This window comes from Chroicocephalus ridibundus, chromosome 15, assembly GCF_963924245.1.
Source record: "Chroicocephalus ridibundus chromosome 15, bChrRid1.1, whole genome shotgun sequence".
Taxonomy (NCBI): domain Eukaryota; kingdom Metazoa; phylum Chordata; class Aves; order Charadriiformes; family Laridae; genus Chroicocephalus; species Chroicocephalus ridibundus.
In genome coordinates, this window is record NC_086298.1 from 1,255,300 (window position 1) to 1,268,068 (window position 12,769).

A 12,769-nucleotide genomic window follows, 5' to 3' on the forward strand; every position below is an offset into this window, starting at 1 on the left:
TCCCTCGAGCCTACTGAGCTCTTGCACGAGTCAATTCCTTACGGAGCTAATGCACCTAGTTGGGAAGACGAGGGAGTATCCTGGTGACCAGATCACTCAGACTGACAACAACTCTGCAGGTCAAGGATCTGAGTAAGATCCTGCTTTGGTACCCCTGGGTTCCAGCAATACCTTGGGTACATGGTCGGCTGTAAAAATTTGTCTCATGGCAAGACCATGGGTGTCACCCACTGTCACCGTGATCAGAAATGAAGCCAACACATGCAGACTAGGCTGCAAATCTGATGAAAACTGGCCCAAATTCTCCTGTGCTTTGTGCCTACATGCTTTGTACCGAAGGGCTAAATTCTGCCTTGCTGCGTACCCTAGAGAAACCCCAGATCTCCCCAGGCAGAGCCTGCCTTGTACAGGCAGCAGGACTCTGGCAGTTACTCTGTGCCAAGAGCCAGCGAGAGCAAAAGCTCAAATCCCGCTTTCCATGGGGGCCGGTAGCTGCCGGTCTCACGTGCTGGGCGTTTGCCTGTGCCTTGTGAATTCTGCACTTCCCTGAGGGTTCTGGTTCCTCCTTCACCATTAACCCTGACAGCAGGACCGGGAGCAGGACCATCGCCCACCCCGACAGCATCCCAGATAACCATGTGCAAGCTCTGCCCTCACCCTTCACACCTGGCTATCGCGCTCTCAATATTTCACTAATAAATTTTTTTTAAAGCTGATGTCACGGTCACAGTTTGTTGTTCTTTGCTGCTTTGTGGGGTGTCCTTGCATGGGAGAAGTGATTCTGCAGCTGGGCCACGCTGCCCTGCTTCAGGAGCCGCAGGGGATCTCCAGCAAGGAACTTAAGGAGGTGGCAGGAGCTTGGACAAGGAGCATTGTCCAACTCAACAGCCTGAGCCTCCCAGGGGCCTGAGAGCACTATCATGTCTCAGTGGCCCTGAGCAGCCTCACCTGGGTCTTCGTCCACCCCCTGCCCATGGCCCAGGAGCCCCATTTCAGCTCAGCTGTGGACCTTCAGCCCCTGTCCTGAGCTACACTGTGGGAAGTCCCCAGCTCAGCCCCAGACATGCCCAGGCCTGGCTGATCTGAAATCACCACAGACCGACATCCCAGCTTGACCTCCACCCTGTCCCATCACCACGGACCTGCCCAGCGATTGCTGGGCTGTGTCGGACCCTGGCTACCCTCAGCAGATCCCAACCCCGAGATGCAAATTGACTTCCCAGCTTGGTCTCAGACCTGCCTCATCACCACGAGCTTGCCCGATGATCGGGGCTCTCGGTCGAGCCTGGCTGTGACCGCTGGGCCTGCCCTGCCCACCTCGCTCGGGGGCGGTGGGACCCCCGTGGCTCCCAGCACCCCGTTCCTCAGGGAGCAGCCGCCCTCGCGGTGACGGGTCATCGGAGAAGCAGCGAGAGGCTGAAATCTCAGCTACCAGGACAGAGATGTTACGTTACATGGCGCGGGTCACCCACACGCCCAAGGGGACACGCGGCCACCACACGCAGAGACTCACACGCACAAGTACAGAGCTCCTGAACACAGCCGGGCTGCCGCACCCCGCTCCTGACCGCGTTCCCACGTACAGCGTCTCAGGACGGACAAACCTCCAAGGCAGGCAAATTGTTGGAAGACCAGATTAGAGATGGTGAGTTGTCAGCTTTGCTAATTCCGAAATGAGAGGAAACTATGGGATACCTCCAGCAGAGCCCAAGTTCTGAGCTACCATTTCCTTTATTACTAAGGCTGAAGTAGTTGCGTCCTGTTAAGGCAGAAATTAGAGAATGGGGAAATAAGACAGCATTGGCTTAAGCCTCTAATGTTTCCATTTGCAATCTTATTTATCCTTTTAAACGGGTCTAGCAAAAAGGACCATTTAGTGCTGGCAGACACTGGCATGCCGAGGAGGCCCGGCCTCCAGCCTTCCGTGCTGTCTGGCTGTACATTATCCACTTTATATGTTTCGATTTTCCAAACAAATCCTAACTCCCATCTGGTTAGGACGTGAGGACACCTAACCTTGTTGTTTACTGAAATCACTCTTAGATCAAGTCTGTTGCAAAGCTCCAGCTGTTCTTACTAATATATTCTGATAGTTTTATTTATTATTGTGGCTTTTCGTCACGCGTGACCGCTACCCAGGAGAGTCTATCCCATTGCCAGACCTATCGCCATTCCGTGTCTCTGGGTTTTGTTTTTTCCCAACTAACAAATTCACTACAAACTTCCTAATCCTCAAGCAATGTTTTTTTTGGGGGGTGGGTGCACGGTTAGAGAACCCCAAGGGATGGCAAAGCCGGTCAAGAAAAGGACACCTGAAGGGTGATGGACAATGTACCTTGGGTTTTCCAGCGGCAGGCCTGGCCTCCTCCTCTGAACCCTGCTCCATGTACTTGTTCCACCTGGGACCATTCCCCGGCGGCTTCTGGTCCGTCAGGAGGTGGCTCTGGGAGCTCCAGAGAACATTGGCACGGCTGCGTCCCTGCACGCGGAACGGCCAGCGCTCCCCCCCCGCCCCATGTCCTCCCGACCCGGAGAGTCGCTGACGCGGGTCCCGACTGAGACAGCCTCCAAAGACTTTCCGTGCCCTCTCCTACTCTGGTTACGGTTATGAACAGCTGTCAAGGGCCTTGACTCGTGCAGTGAACCTGCCCAGTGCCCGAATGCTCTTTTCTCCTGGGGCGAAAGCAAGCTGGCGGGTGGATCTGCTGATACAAGCGCGGAATCTCTGACCGCGGAGCTTCAACACGCTCCCTGTGAGTCGGGACTACGGTGCCCAGCGGCAGCTCGCACCGCCGCGGCAGCATAAAAACCAGCTGAGCTGAACCCGTCCCAGGGCTGTGAATCCAAACGCCGCCTTACAACGCGCCGAGCAGCCCCTCCAGCCACTCTCGGTTCCTTCCGCTACACAGAAACGTCTCACTGGCGGGAGGAGCAGGTTCACTGCGCCGGCAACCAGGCGTGAGACAGAAGGTGCTCTGGAAAAGGCTCCAGCGAGCTCTGGGCGCAGGAGGGGTGCGGGGAGAAGCCCACTACGGAGTTCTACAGCTGATGAGGTCCATCAAAGAGGACCGCTGCTGAGATTTAGGTGACGTTTTCCCTCCTCACAAGACACCCAGCGCTCGGCGACGTCCCTTCATGTGCTTGAAAAACAGAAAACCCCAGACACTTTTTTTTTTTTTTTCCTAAAGGTTGTTTTATTGTAAAACCATAAATACAACACTGACATGAAAATCCTCAAGCAACGGATGCTTTCTTACAGTTACAGTTTGTCTTCTGCCTTGGCATCAACTCTGAAAAGAATGTTGCAGAAACATGTCTCTAAGATATCTCCAAATGACCGAGCTCTGGCCTGGAGCGCTCAGCTCGTTTGGAAGCTAAGTGGAACTATTCCTCTTCTCTCGTGGAATATTTCCATTCAGACAGCAACAGACTCGTTAAAAACAGCAACATTTAAACACCTTGATTTTTATTTTTTTTTTCTTTAATAATCCTTTTCATTTGACGTCAGTCTAAGTTTCAAACAGCACTGAATTTATTTAGCTGTAAAAAAAAAAAAAAAAAAAAAAAAAAAGAACAAAACAAACCAAACCAAAACCAAAATCCTAAAAAGGAAAAAAAAAAACAAAAAATCAGAAGAACTTGAGTTGGCCTCAAGCGTTCGTATATCACAATGAAAATCAGCAACTCAACCCCGTGCAATATTGCTCTCTATTGAGTCATTCGATCCACACCAACAATACATGAGACTTCAAACAGGTTTTGTTTTGTTTATTAACACAGCAAGTGTGACATTAGATAACCTTTTAAATACAGTACATGGTACAGCGCGGGGCCAGCTGCCCGCACTTTTCCCCATTATGAAGACAAAGCCAGCGGTGGCGGTTTATAAAAATATTGTGTTGCTACAAAAGTATAAATTAATGCTACCGGTATTAAGAAATATTAAACACATAAAACTTATAAGGATTAAGAAAAATATTCATTAATACCTGTAGAAAACTCTGGCCTAAAAAAGATATTTTTTGTATATTTTTTGTATATTTTTTTTTTTGTATTTTTTAAGATGACATGAGATTCTTGCACTCGCAGGTAGAGACACGCGCAGGTGCATCTGTGGTATTGCCTAGAACATCTGCATCTACAGAAAGGAAGGAAACGCGCAGGAGTCACTGAGGGCAGGGAGGGCGGGGGGGGGAAGGAGAACATTAATTGTTTGCTCGATGAAACGACAAGAATTCAGCTCCCAACAGGAGGTTTCGAAAAAAAAACCAAAACGAACACACGAACGAGGAACAGCTTCTCTTTTCAGACTGGCTGCAAACAAGGATTTCCCGATGGTTTGGTTTGTCGGCATGACACTTTCTAGCTCCGGCGCGGAGCAGAGTCCTCCCGCTCCGGACGACGTGCGTTCCGCCCGGCCTTACGGCCTCCACTAGCCACCTGTCACGAATGTTTCAGTTCATCCGTTATCAGTTTTCCTTTTAAATAATGAAAAATATATAAAATTTGAAGTCCCAATAACTTTAAAGGGACCGTGGCAAACAGCTCCTAAGAGTGTTGTTCCTTCCAGAACACATGCCGCCTTCCTCGAGCGGAAAGGTCCTTCTCCATAGATTGCAAGAAAAAAAAAAAAAAGAGAATCCCTCCTCCCACCCCCCAGCCCGCTGGAAAAAAACCAGCCCCATCCGACCCACGCACATCGCCGAGACCGCCACAAGGCCCCCCCAGAAGACTGCGAACGAGCTGATGAGGCTGGAAGTGTCGTTTTAAGGAACTTTGGTTGTAAAAAGCAAGGGTTTGACGTGCCTGTACTCATCGACTCCACCATAAACCACCCCCACGGCCAAGGCTGCGCCGCCCACCCCCCGGGTACCGGGCCGCGCTGCCCACCGCCAACGACGCCGGAACGACGGGCAGGAGGAAAATCGTTTCAGTCAGCGGCTGATGTTGTGCATCAATGAGCCGTTCCTGTGGCTCACCCCAGAAGCCATTCTAAAAATAACTCCAACCCAGCTGCCTACGGATCACTAGAGCCTAACGCGTCCACTGGATGCGCCGCTGTCTAACGTGAGCAAAACTCTTCCGTCAAGCTTTAAAACTCTTAAGAGGAGCAGTAAAAAACCCAACTAACCAGCCAAACAAAAAACAAATTTCAACAGAAACCCCTCAAACATTCACTATATAAAATTAAATTTCAGGGCAATACACTCTCATTGGTTTACCATTTCTGGCCTAGCATAAGCAAACTACCCCACAGCACCGAGGAGGCGTTCCGCTCGGAGCTGTGCTTGGGTTCACCCCTCCCTATTTTCATCATCGTTCGTTTTGTTCGGTGACATTTCCAGAAGCCCCAGGAAGATGATAACCCGCGGCACGGGGACAGGTCCCGGGCGCTGTGAAAAGGGAGTTCTTATTGCTACGGGGCGCCATCTTCAGAAGTACCTGACACAGGACCTTGAGTCTCAGCCGATGTTTCGGGGCGTTCCCAATGGATGCCGTGGATTCCAGATCACGGCGTAGCACAGAAAATGCGCAGCAGAAGCAGCGGAACATTTAATACTCTCCCCCACCCCGATTCTTTCATCTTGGCAGTGTAAGGGTTGACAAGACATTCGCTCCTCAACTGGTGTTTCCTCCTCTGCCCCTTCTGCCGGTCACTGCCTCCCTCCTTTGGAAACCCAGTTCATGTCTGTACTGGAGCTTTGGGAAGGGTTCGGTGCTGCAGTGACTGGGAAGATGCAGAGGAAAACGCTCTGTGAACCCCCCTGGACCTATCAGGCAGGACCGGAGTCGAGACGCAGGAATCACTTCCCACCTCTGCCGCCAGGCCCTTTGCTCTCAGCAAGGTCCCAGGCAGCCCCGTGCCGTACGGAGTGGGCTCCCGGAGGCTGTCCAGCCTTGTTCCAAACAACAGGGCTCAAAAAACATTCCCGTAACAGACTCCTCCCAGATGAACAGATTTCTCCTCCCTGAAAAGGTTTCCCAGAATCTGCCTTTAGTGTCTTTATGTTCATTTTCATCCCGTTACTCCTAATTATTCCATAGGGAATACCTTGTCCCCTCCTGCGGGTGCTCCCTCTGACGGCTCACAGGAGCTCCTCTCCACCTCCGTTGGCCAGAGAGATGCAATTAGAGATCTGGGTCTTTCCTCAGGACAAAGCAGCACTCCCAGCCTTTCCGTAACTTTTTGCCTGCTCTCTTACTGCCTTTTGATTTATAGGAACTTGGTGCTGTTTAGAAACGCGCACGGCGTTCTCCGAGTCGCACCATGTCTCAGTCACCCTGCTCCTGCGCAACACTACGTCCTGGCTCGCCTTCTGCGGGACCCAGAAGGTGGGAACGGTCCCTCAGACGGGGCGAGGCTGAGTGGACTCAACCCCCAGGATGAACCTATGCCGCCATTTCTTCTCACGCTAAACCTTCCAGGTTATTGCAAGCAGCTGGAGAAAAATGAGCCGACCAACCTGAGACATCGCACTGGATTAACTCAGACACCACAATTTAGAGCCCAAGCAATTTTCAGAAGCGTCCCCCCTCTATTTTCAGTCATTCCCGAGCTTTAAGCCTGATCTGCCACAGCTTCATCTGCAAAATTCCCGTGAGGGTCGTGACTCCCTGAGCTGCTTCTGGACGTATCCTCCGATCAGCAGGGAAGAACACCCAGCAAGCGCAGTTAAATCAGTGCAGGTCGTTCATGTGGATGCTTAAACCAATTTATCCCAAAGTTAAACTGGTTTAACCAGCAATTAACAGACAACTGAATTAGACAAAACCTGAGCCCGCAGTCGGCTTTCACAGACAGTTTTCCAGATTGCACTAGTTCAAATACAACCAAATCAGTTTTCTTCGAACAGACATAGAGCTTTGACAAAAAGAAAAGTTTACTTCCACCTGAAACCGACCCAGGCACAAAACACCAAGCCCACCTTGCAAGCCAGAACACAACTACTGGCCACCAGTAGAGACATGGGAGAAGAGACAGCCACAGCAGAGAAATTTGGGCTCCACGTTCTCCACTGACCCTCTGGCTGCTGTACTCACACAGAAACAACCTTCTCTTTTGAAGAGCTCTGCCTTTGTACCCTGCTTTCTCCGTTTTCTAGCAACAAGGATGTTCAGACAGGACTGGAAGGCCCTTCACTCTTTACAGTTCATCTTCTGCTGGTGCTTGCTCCCCACCTGAAGATGACAACCCCTCTCACAGCAAACTGGGAAGTCAGAAAGAGAAGTCTGCGAGGTCAGGCACAGAGTAAGCAGCAGAAACTAATGAAAGCCTGGAGGACACATACACCACTTTTGTATCCCACCACATTTCTCAAGTGCAAGTAAAGGAAACAAACAAGCAGAAGGCAAATTCCCAACGTGACCTACCAGAGGATGATCCCAATTCTGAGGACTTCTCCTCCTAGCTCCGATGGAGCAGAACCTCATTACAGCCCTGGCCAAACTAAGAAACCCTCTCCTCTCCGGTCTCCCACCCCAGGATGGACAATGTTCCTTACAGCGCGAGTGCTGCTCCACACCACTGAGCCAACCACAGAACCGAATCATGGAATAGTTTCGGTTGGAGTAACCTGGCAAATGAAGAGCTTCCAAAATTCACACCTTGGTAAAGCATCTATGCTCCCTAGAATGCAAATCCAAGTCTTGAAGAGGTAAGGAGAAATAGGAGCAAAAGTTTGGCATTCGGGGTAAATACGTGTGCTCCAGATGTGCTTCCCTCCTGTTAATGAAGCCGAAGTACATCAGACGAGTCAGCCTGTGAGCAGACACGCCACGAGCAGAACATCGACCAGCTCCTCTGAGCAGAACATCTTGTGACTACATTAAGCCTCATGAAAAGCTGCGGCTTCTTCCACTGAGTCGCTGGAGAAGGCGGCTGGCCAACCAGCTCCTCTTCTCACAGACTGCTCCATTTTAGGGTTTTGGGTTTTATTTTGCTTTTCCAGCTACTACGTCGAGTTTTTAAGTCTTTGGGAGAATCTCATCTAGCAGACAATGCTGCATGTTTGCTTAACATCCATCATTAGTGCAACTATAACCAAAGTTGCTTTGGAGTTGACAGTTACTCGGCCGGGGGAGAGGGCCCCTCAATCCCTCTCTTTGGTCGTCACAGGAAGAAAGCTCTTGATCTGATGCCAAAACCACACTGGGAAAAGGGGAAGGGGAGATGGGCTGGGAGTTAATGGTGGCTGCGGCCTTTCTGTTTGCGTGTCCTGGCTGTGCAGCCACGGTCCAGCTCTCTGCTGGGCACGGCCGGGCATCAAACGACTGCACAAATGACTTGCAATTTTACCTCATTCTCAATTCCAAGGATTTAAACCTGTGCTAACTCTGCGTCGTCCACTCCCCACCCTTAATGTCTTGCAGACAGACAACACAATGAGCCCCAGTTGTCAAATCCCACAGAAATCATCAGCCTGTCCCGTAGCAAAGGAGTGCTGGGGTTTGGAGCTTTCTTTCCAAAGGAATGCAAAGGTTTTTGCACGTTCGCCCGAGCACCGACGAGCCTGGGATTGGCTCTCAGGGTCTCAGGTCTCAAGCTAAAAGGTGCCACGAGAAGAAAGAACTACAAATCCTGTCCCCAGTTCTGCCCACCAGCTGAGCTGCAGGGCACACACTCTGCAGCCTCAGAAGCTAACCTTGCTTTGGATTCAGCCTCCAGCCATGTCTTCCTGCAGCAGGACACCTTGTGCTTTTCAGTGGGAACAGCAGCACAGCACAAATGCTTTGTAGTTGGAGACTTAGTTATGGTTTGTTACAGGCTTCTCCTGCACTGCGAGTGCAAACAGATGTGGTACCGTGGGCGCAAGAGGTGGCTGGGCGGGCAGAATTTGTACGGGAGAAAATAAAACCGGCAGGAAGAAAAGTTGGCCCTACAACCAACACCTCCGTTTGCAAAAACCACTGCCAGAGAAATCCGATCTCCAAGCGCCTCTGCCTCGGCAGCGCATCTTCAAGTGCTGCTCCCCCTGCAGCTGTCAGGGGCGTTGCAGACTGTGTCTTTTAAGATATCCATACGCAAAACTTACATTTAGGAGACGAGTAGTTTTGCCCTGATGCCGGTCACAGTGCCGAGAGGTCAACCCAAATGCTACACTCAGGCCTAACGGCAGATGCTGCTTCCAGGCTGAAAGGGGCAAGAGAGCTGGGTGCAAAGAGCCACCCTCAGCGACCTTGACCTAGGGAAGGTCTCTGCCACGCAAACCGTTCCCTGTCTGCGCCCCCTGGCAGTGACGCTGCCAGCTGGTGCCTGCCAGGTTCAAGGCATCTGCTCACGAAGCCTGAGAGATTGGGTTTGCCATTTCTCACGTCTTGGGACTTGCAACTTCTATTACAACCAGAGACGGGCAGGCGGGATTTGGTTTAAGATCTGTTCAACAGCAGCACTTCACGGAGGGCCCCCAGTCTCACCACCGCATTGTCAGCAACCAGAACCCACCCCTGCGCCGCGGAAGGGCTCCAGCCCCCAGCCTGCCTGCTCGGGGCCCAGCGCGTCCATCCTCCCAAACCACCAACGCTGCTCTGCTGCCGCTGTGACCGCAGCTCCAGAGCACGCTACTGGAAGCAGGAGAAACTACTCCAAAAATAAGAATTTGCTTCAATTTGCCTCCGGGATACAAGTCCCAGTGATGAAAAATTTACAGTTTGGCACCAGAAGATGGGAATTGTCCAAGAGGCACCAAACCTGACAGCCTGCGGAGATCTCGTCCAGCAGCCCAGGAACTGTGCCTACAGGCACGGGACACAGCGGAGCACCGGCCTCGGTGGACAGCAGAGCGACTGAGATGTTTTTGCATTATGATGATCTCTAATTGCATTTGGGGTGAGTCGGTAAGCGTGAACGTTTAAGGGCCCGCGGCCTTCCTAGCCAGAATGATTCAGCAACATAACAAGTAGTGTAATGCACTGTAGGTATTAAAAAGACATTCGTGCTACTAGAGGAAACCATTCCAAACAAAATGGGAAGATATTCTTTGCACTCAATCAGGAGCACTTACATTCAGAAGGATCTTTGAGCCCATGCACTTCTCTAAGCTTCCTTCAAACCCCAGTTTGACAAAACTGATGATCTTTGTTCCCCTGAAAAATCATACACCTTGGTTTGTCCTTGGCCTTGCGAAGGTTACTTTGAGTGTGGGTACTGAGAAGGTCTACAAAAAGTTGAGGTACAAGGGTTCTCAATGGCAGCTGGCAGACCCCGGCAAGCTTGCTGGTGGCCCACAGGCATCTGTGCTGTCACCGCGTGCTTGCTTTTCCTGGTTTCTAGCGTATGAGCAACTGCTGTGGTTCCCATAAGGATATTATTTAATTGCGAACGGGCTACTCTAGAACAAGTTTGAGGACCCCTGATGTACAGAGTTCACAGAGAAGTTAATTAACACTGGGAATTCAGAAAAGAAGTTATGCTGTAAAAAAAAATATCCAAGAAACGTAACACAGACATTTTCTGCCATGAACCATTTCTCTTAGTTTTAAATCAAGCTTATAAGCACTAGCTAACGCGTTTTAACTCAAAACTGGGAGTGGAGATAGCAGAGTAACTTTCATTTTTTTTGCGAAAACCGTCTATGAAAAAAGTTAAAAATAAAATTAAAAACAACCCTTAAAGTCTCCCTTCCTGATTTCTAAAGATACCGGTGTTCATAAAACACAGCTGCCCTGATAACATGCACTGTATGTCAAGAAGGCTGCAGACAAATGCCCTCAAGGTGTACAGTTATTCAAAGGAGCAAAGTCCAGTGCAGAACTGGTCTGTTCAATGTAGTCTGATTATCCATGGCAAGATGGCCCAGGGGACAAGAGGAAAGGTGGGGTGGAGGAGAAACAAAAGAAACTTCAAGTCACTTTAGATCTCAGCTGCCTGAAGACTTTAGAACATCAGCCTCCCATTGGTCTGCCCACTTGAAAACATTAGAAAGTCTGTCAAGTCCACACACTATCTATGGAAAGGAGCACGTTCCTGGCAGAGGGCTGTCTCTCTCACGTGCTCGGCTTTCCTTTCAAACTTAATTTTATATATATTTATATTTTTATATATATATAAAAAAGCACTTGGTTTCCAGGGGCATTCATAATGAGGTCCACAGTGTTTAGAACTTAAAATTCTTTTTCTTTGTTTGGAACAGTGTTTTAAAGTTTTGTTTTAATTAAAAGACAGTCTTAAAGCATGTTGGACTTCAAAAACATGAGTTTGTTCATGTCTTCTGGACTGAGTAGCCGTCTCCTTTTGATTAAGAGAGCCTGCTCACACATATTTACACATTCGCTTCTGGCACCAACAGCAGGCACTGCTAAGAGCCAAAAGGCTAGCTTGGCTAGTTTTGTATGCTTTTGGGTAACACACGACCAGTACTGAAACAGGTCAGGGGTGGCCTGGAAGAGAGGTTCTTGCAAATAATCATAGACTTCATTTTTCCCGAACCAATCTTCTTCCTGAGCTGCTGTGGCTTCCCCTGCTGCCCGAGGCTTCTTGGTTGAAGGTTCAAATTCTGTTTCTTCTGCCCAGGACTCTTTCACCTCATTGATCAACTCACAGACCTTGCCAATGATCTCTTCGTGCTGGTACGGTGGGACGGGCCGCAGCTTCTGCTGAGGGTCTAAGATCATGGCTACCTTGTGTGCCGAATGGACTTTGAAGTTCTCCTTCAGCGCCTCCAAGAAGAGGTGGCAGAGTTTGCTGACTACGCCAGCATCGTTAGCTTTGGAAGTGAACAGTTTCTCCAGTTTGACGTAGGTGGGCAGTACCAGCTGCAAGGTGGGCCGGCTCTCGTTGCTCAGCTCGATCACCGCCTGTTTCACCGGAGCCAAAATGGCTGCCAGGTTGCTGAGCAGGTGTTTGTTCAGGTTTTGGATGAGGTTCATCTTCTTGGCCCTGCTGTAGAACTCGCAGATCTGCTCGTAGCGCTCGTGGACGAGCAGGAGGGAGTCGGTGACCGAGTTCCAGCAGGGTGGGGGAGAGGTCTCTTCCAGGGAGCCAAAGGTCTCCTTCGAGAGGCCCGTGGATCCTGCCAGATCTTCACAGACATTCAGGAGCTCGATCACTTCGTGCATATTGCGAGCCTGTAGTGTTCGCTTATTCAGCACACTCTGCACTACTGAGTTCAAGGCACAGGCCGAACAACGCAAGCACATGCCTGCCTTGGAGAACGCAGAGGAGTTGACTTTGCAGTCCGTGACGTACACCGTCCTGATCTCCGACATCACAAACTCCGAGAGCACGTTTTGTACCCAGTGGTGGATAAAATCACCATTATCTCGAATGTCTACGCCCTTAATTCCCAGGACGTAACTCTTGATGTGGTTGCCTTCCACCTGATAAGCCGTCAGGATGTAGCAAGAATCGGGGCCGATGCTCTGCGAGTGGCAAGTGACACCGATGCCAAGGCATGCGTTGCTGCCCAGGGCGCAGGTGACTTTCACCTTCACTTGGTTGTACATCCGAGGCAAATGCTTCAGAGCCAGTGTGTTGAAATTGCCAAGGATTTCGGTGACAGAGAAGGCACCATAGCGAGCTCCGCTATCCACCAGGGTCTGCGCTAGCTTGATGAATTCCTTCCCACTCACCACGCTCAGAGCCCCAAGGTCAGTGCACATCACCCTCAGGAGCCTCTCGGCAATGTTCTGCCGCTCCTTCTCTGGGATCGCGCTGTTCCCTACCGAACCGCTCGCGGATGCTGCAGTGAGATACAAGGAGGGAGAGAAAGCACCAGATGAGAATTGCTCCTCTGCAATGGGAGAGGGGAGGAAGTCACAAAACAATTCTGAG

General features: G+C 50.5%; 1 protein-coding gene across 5 annotated transcripts in view; it reads right to left on the bottom strand.

Moving 5' to 3' along the window:
• Positions 1-3,545: 3,545 nt before the first annotated feature.
• ZNF618 (zinc finger protein 618) overlaps positions 3,546-12,769 on the bottom strand; it is a 171,432-nt gene continuing 162,208 nt past the window's right edge. For all 5 annotated transcript variants that reach the window (XM_063352768.1, XM_063352767.1, XM_063352766.1 and 2 more), the window contains one exon: positions 3,546-12,677. In XM_063352768.1, the coding sequence (XP_063208838.1) occupies positions 11,164-12,677 (1,514 nt within the window). In that variant the 3' untranslated portion in view covers positions 3,546-11,163. The remainder of the gene's footprint in view (positions 12,678-12,769) is intronic.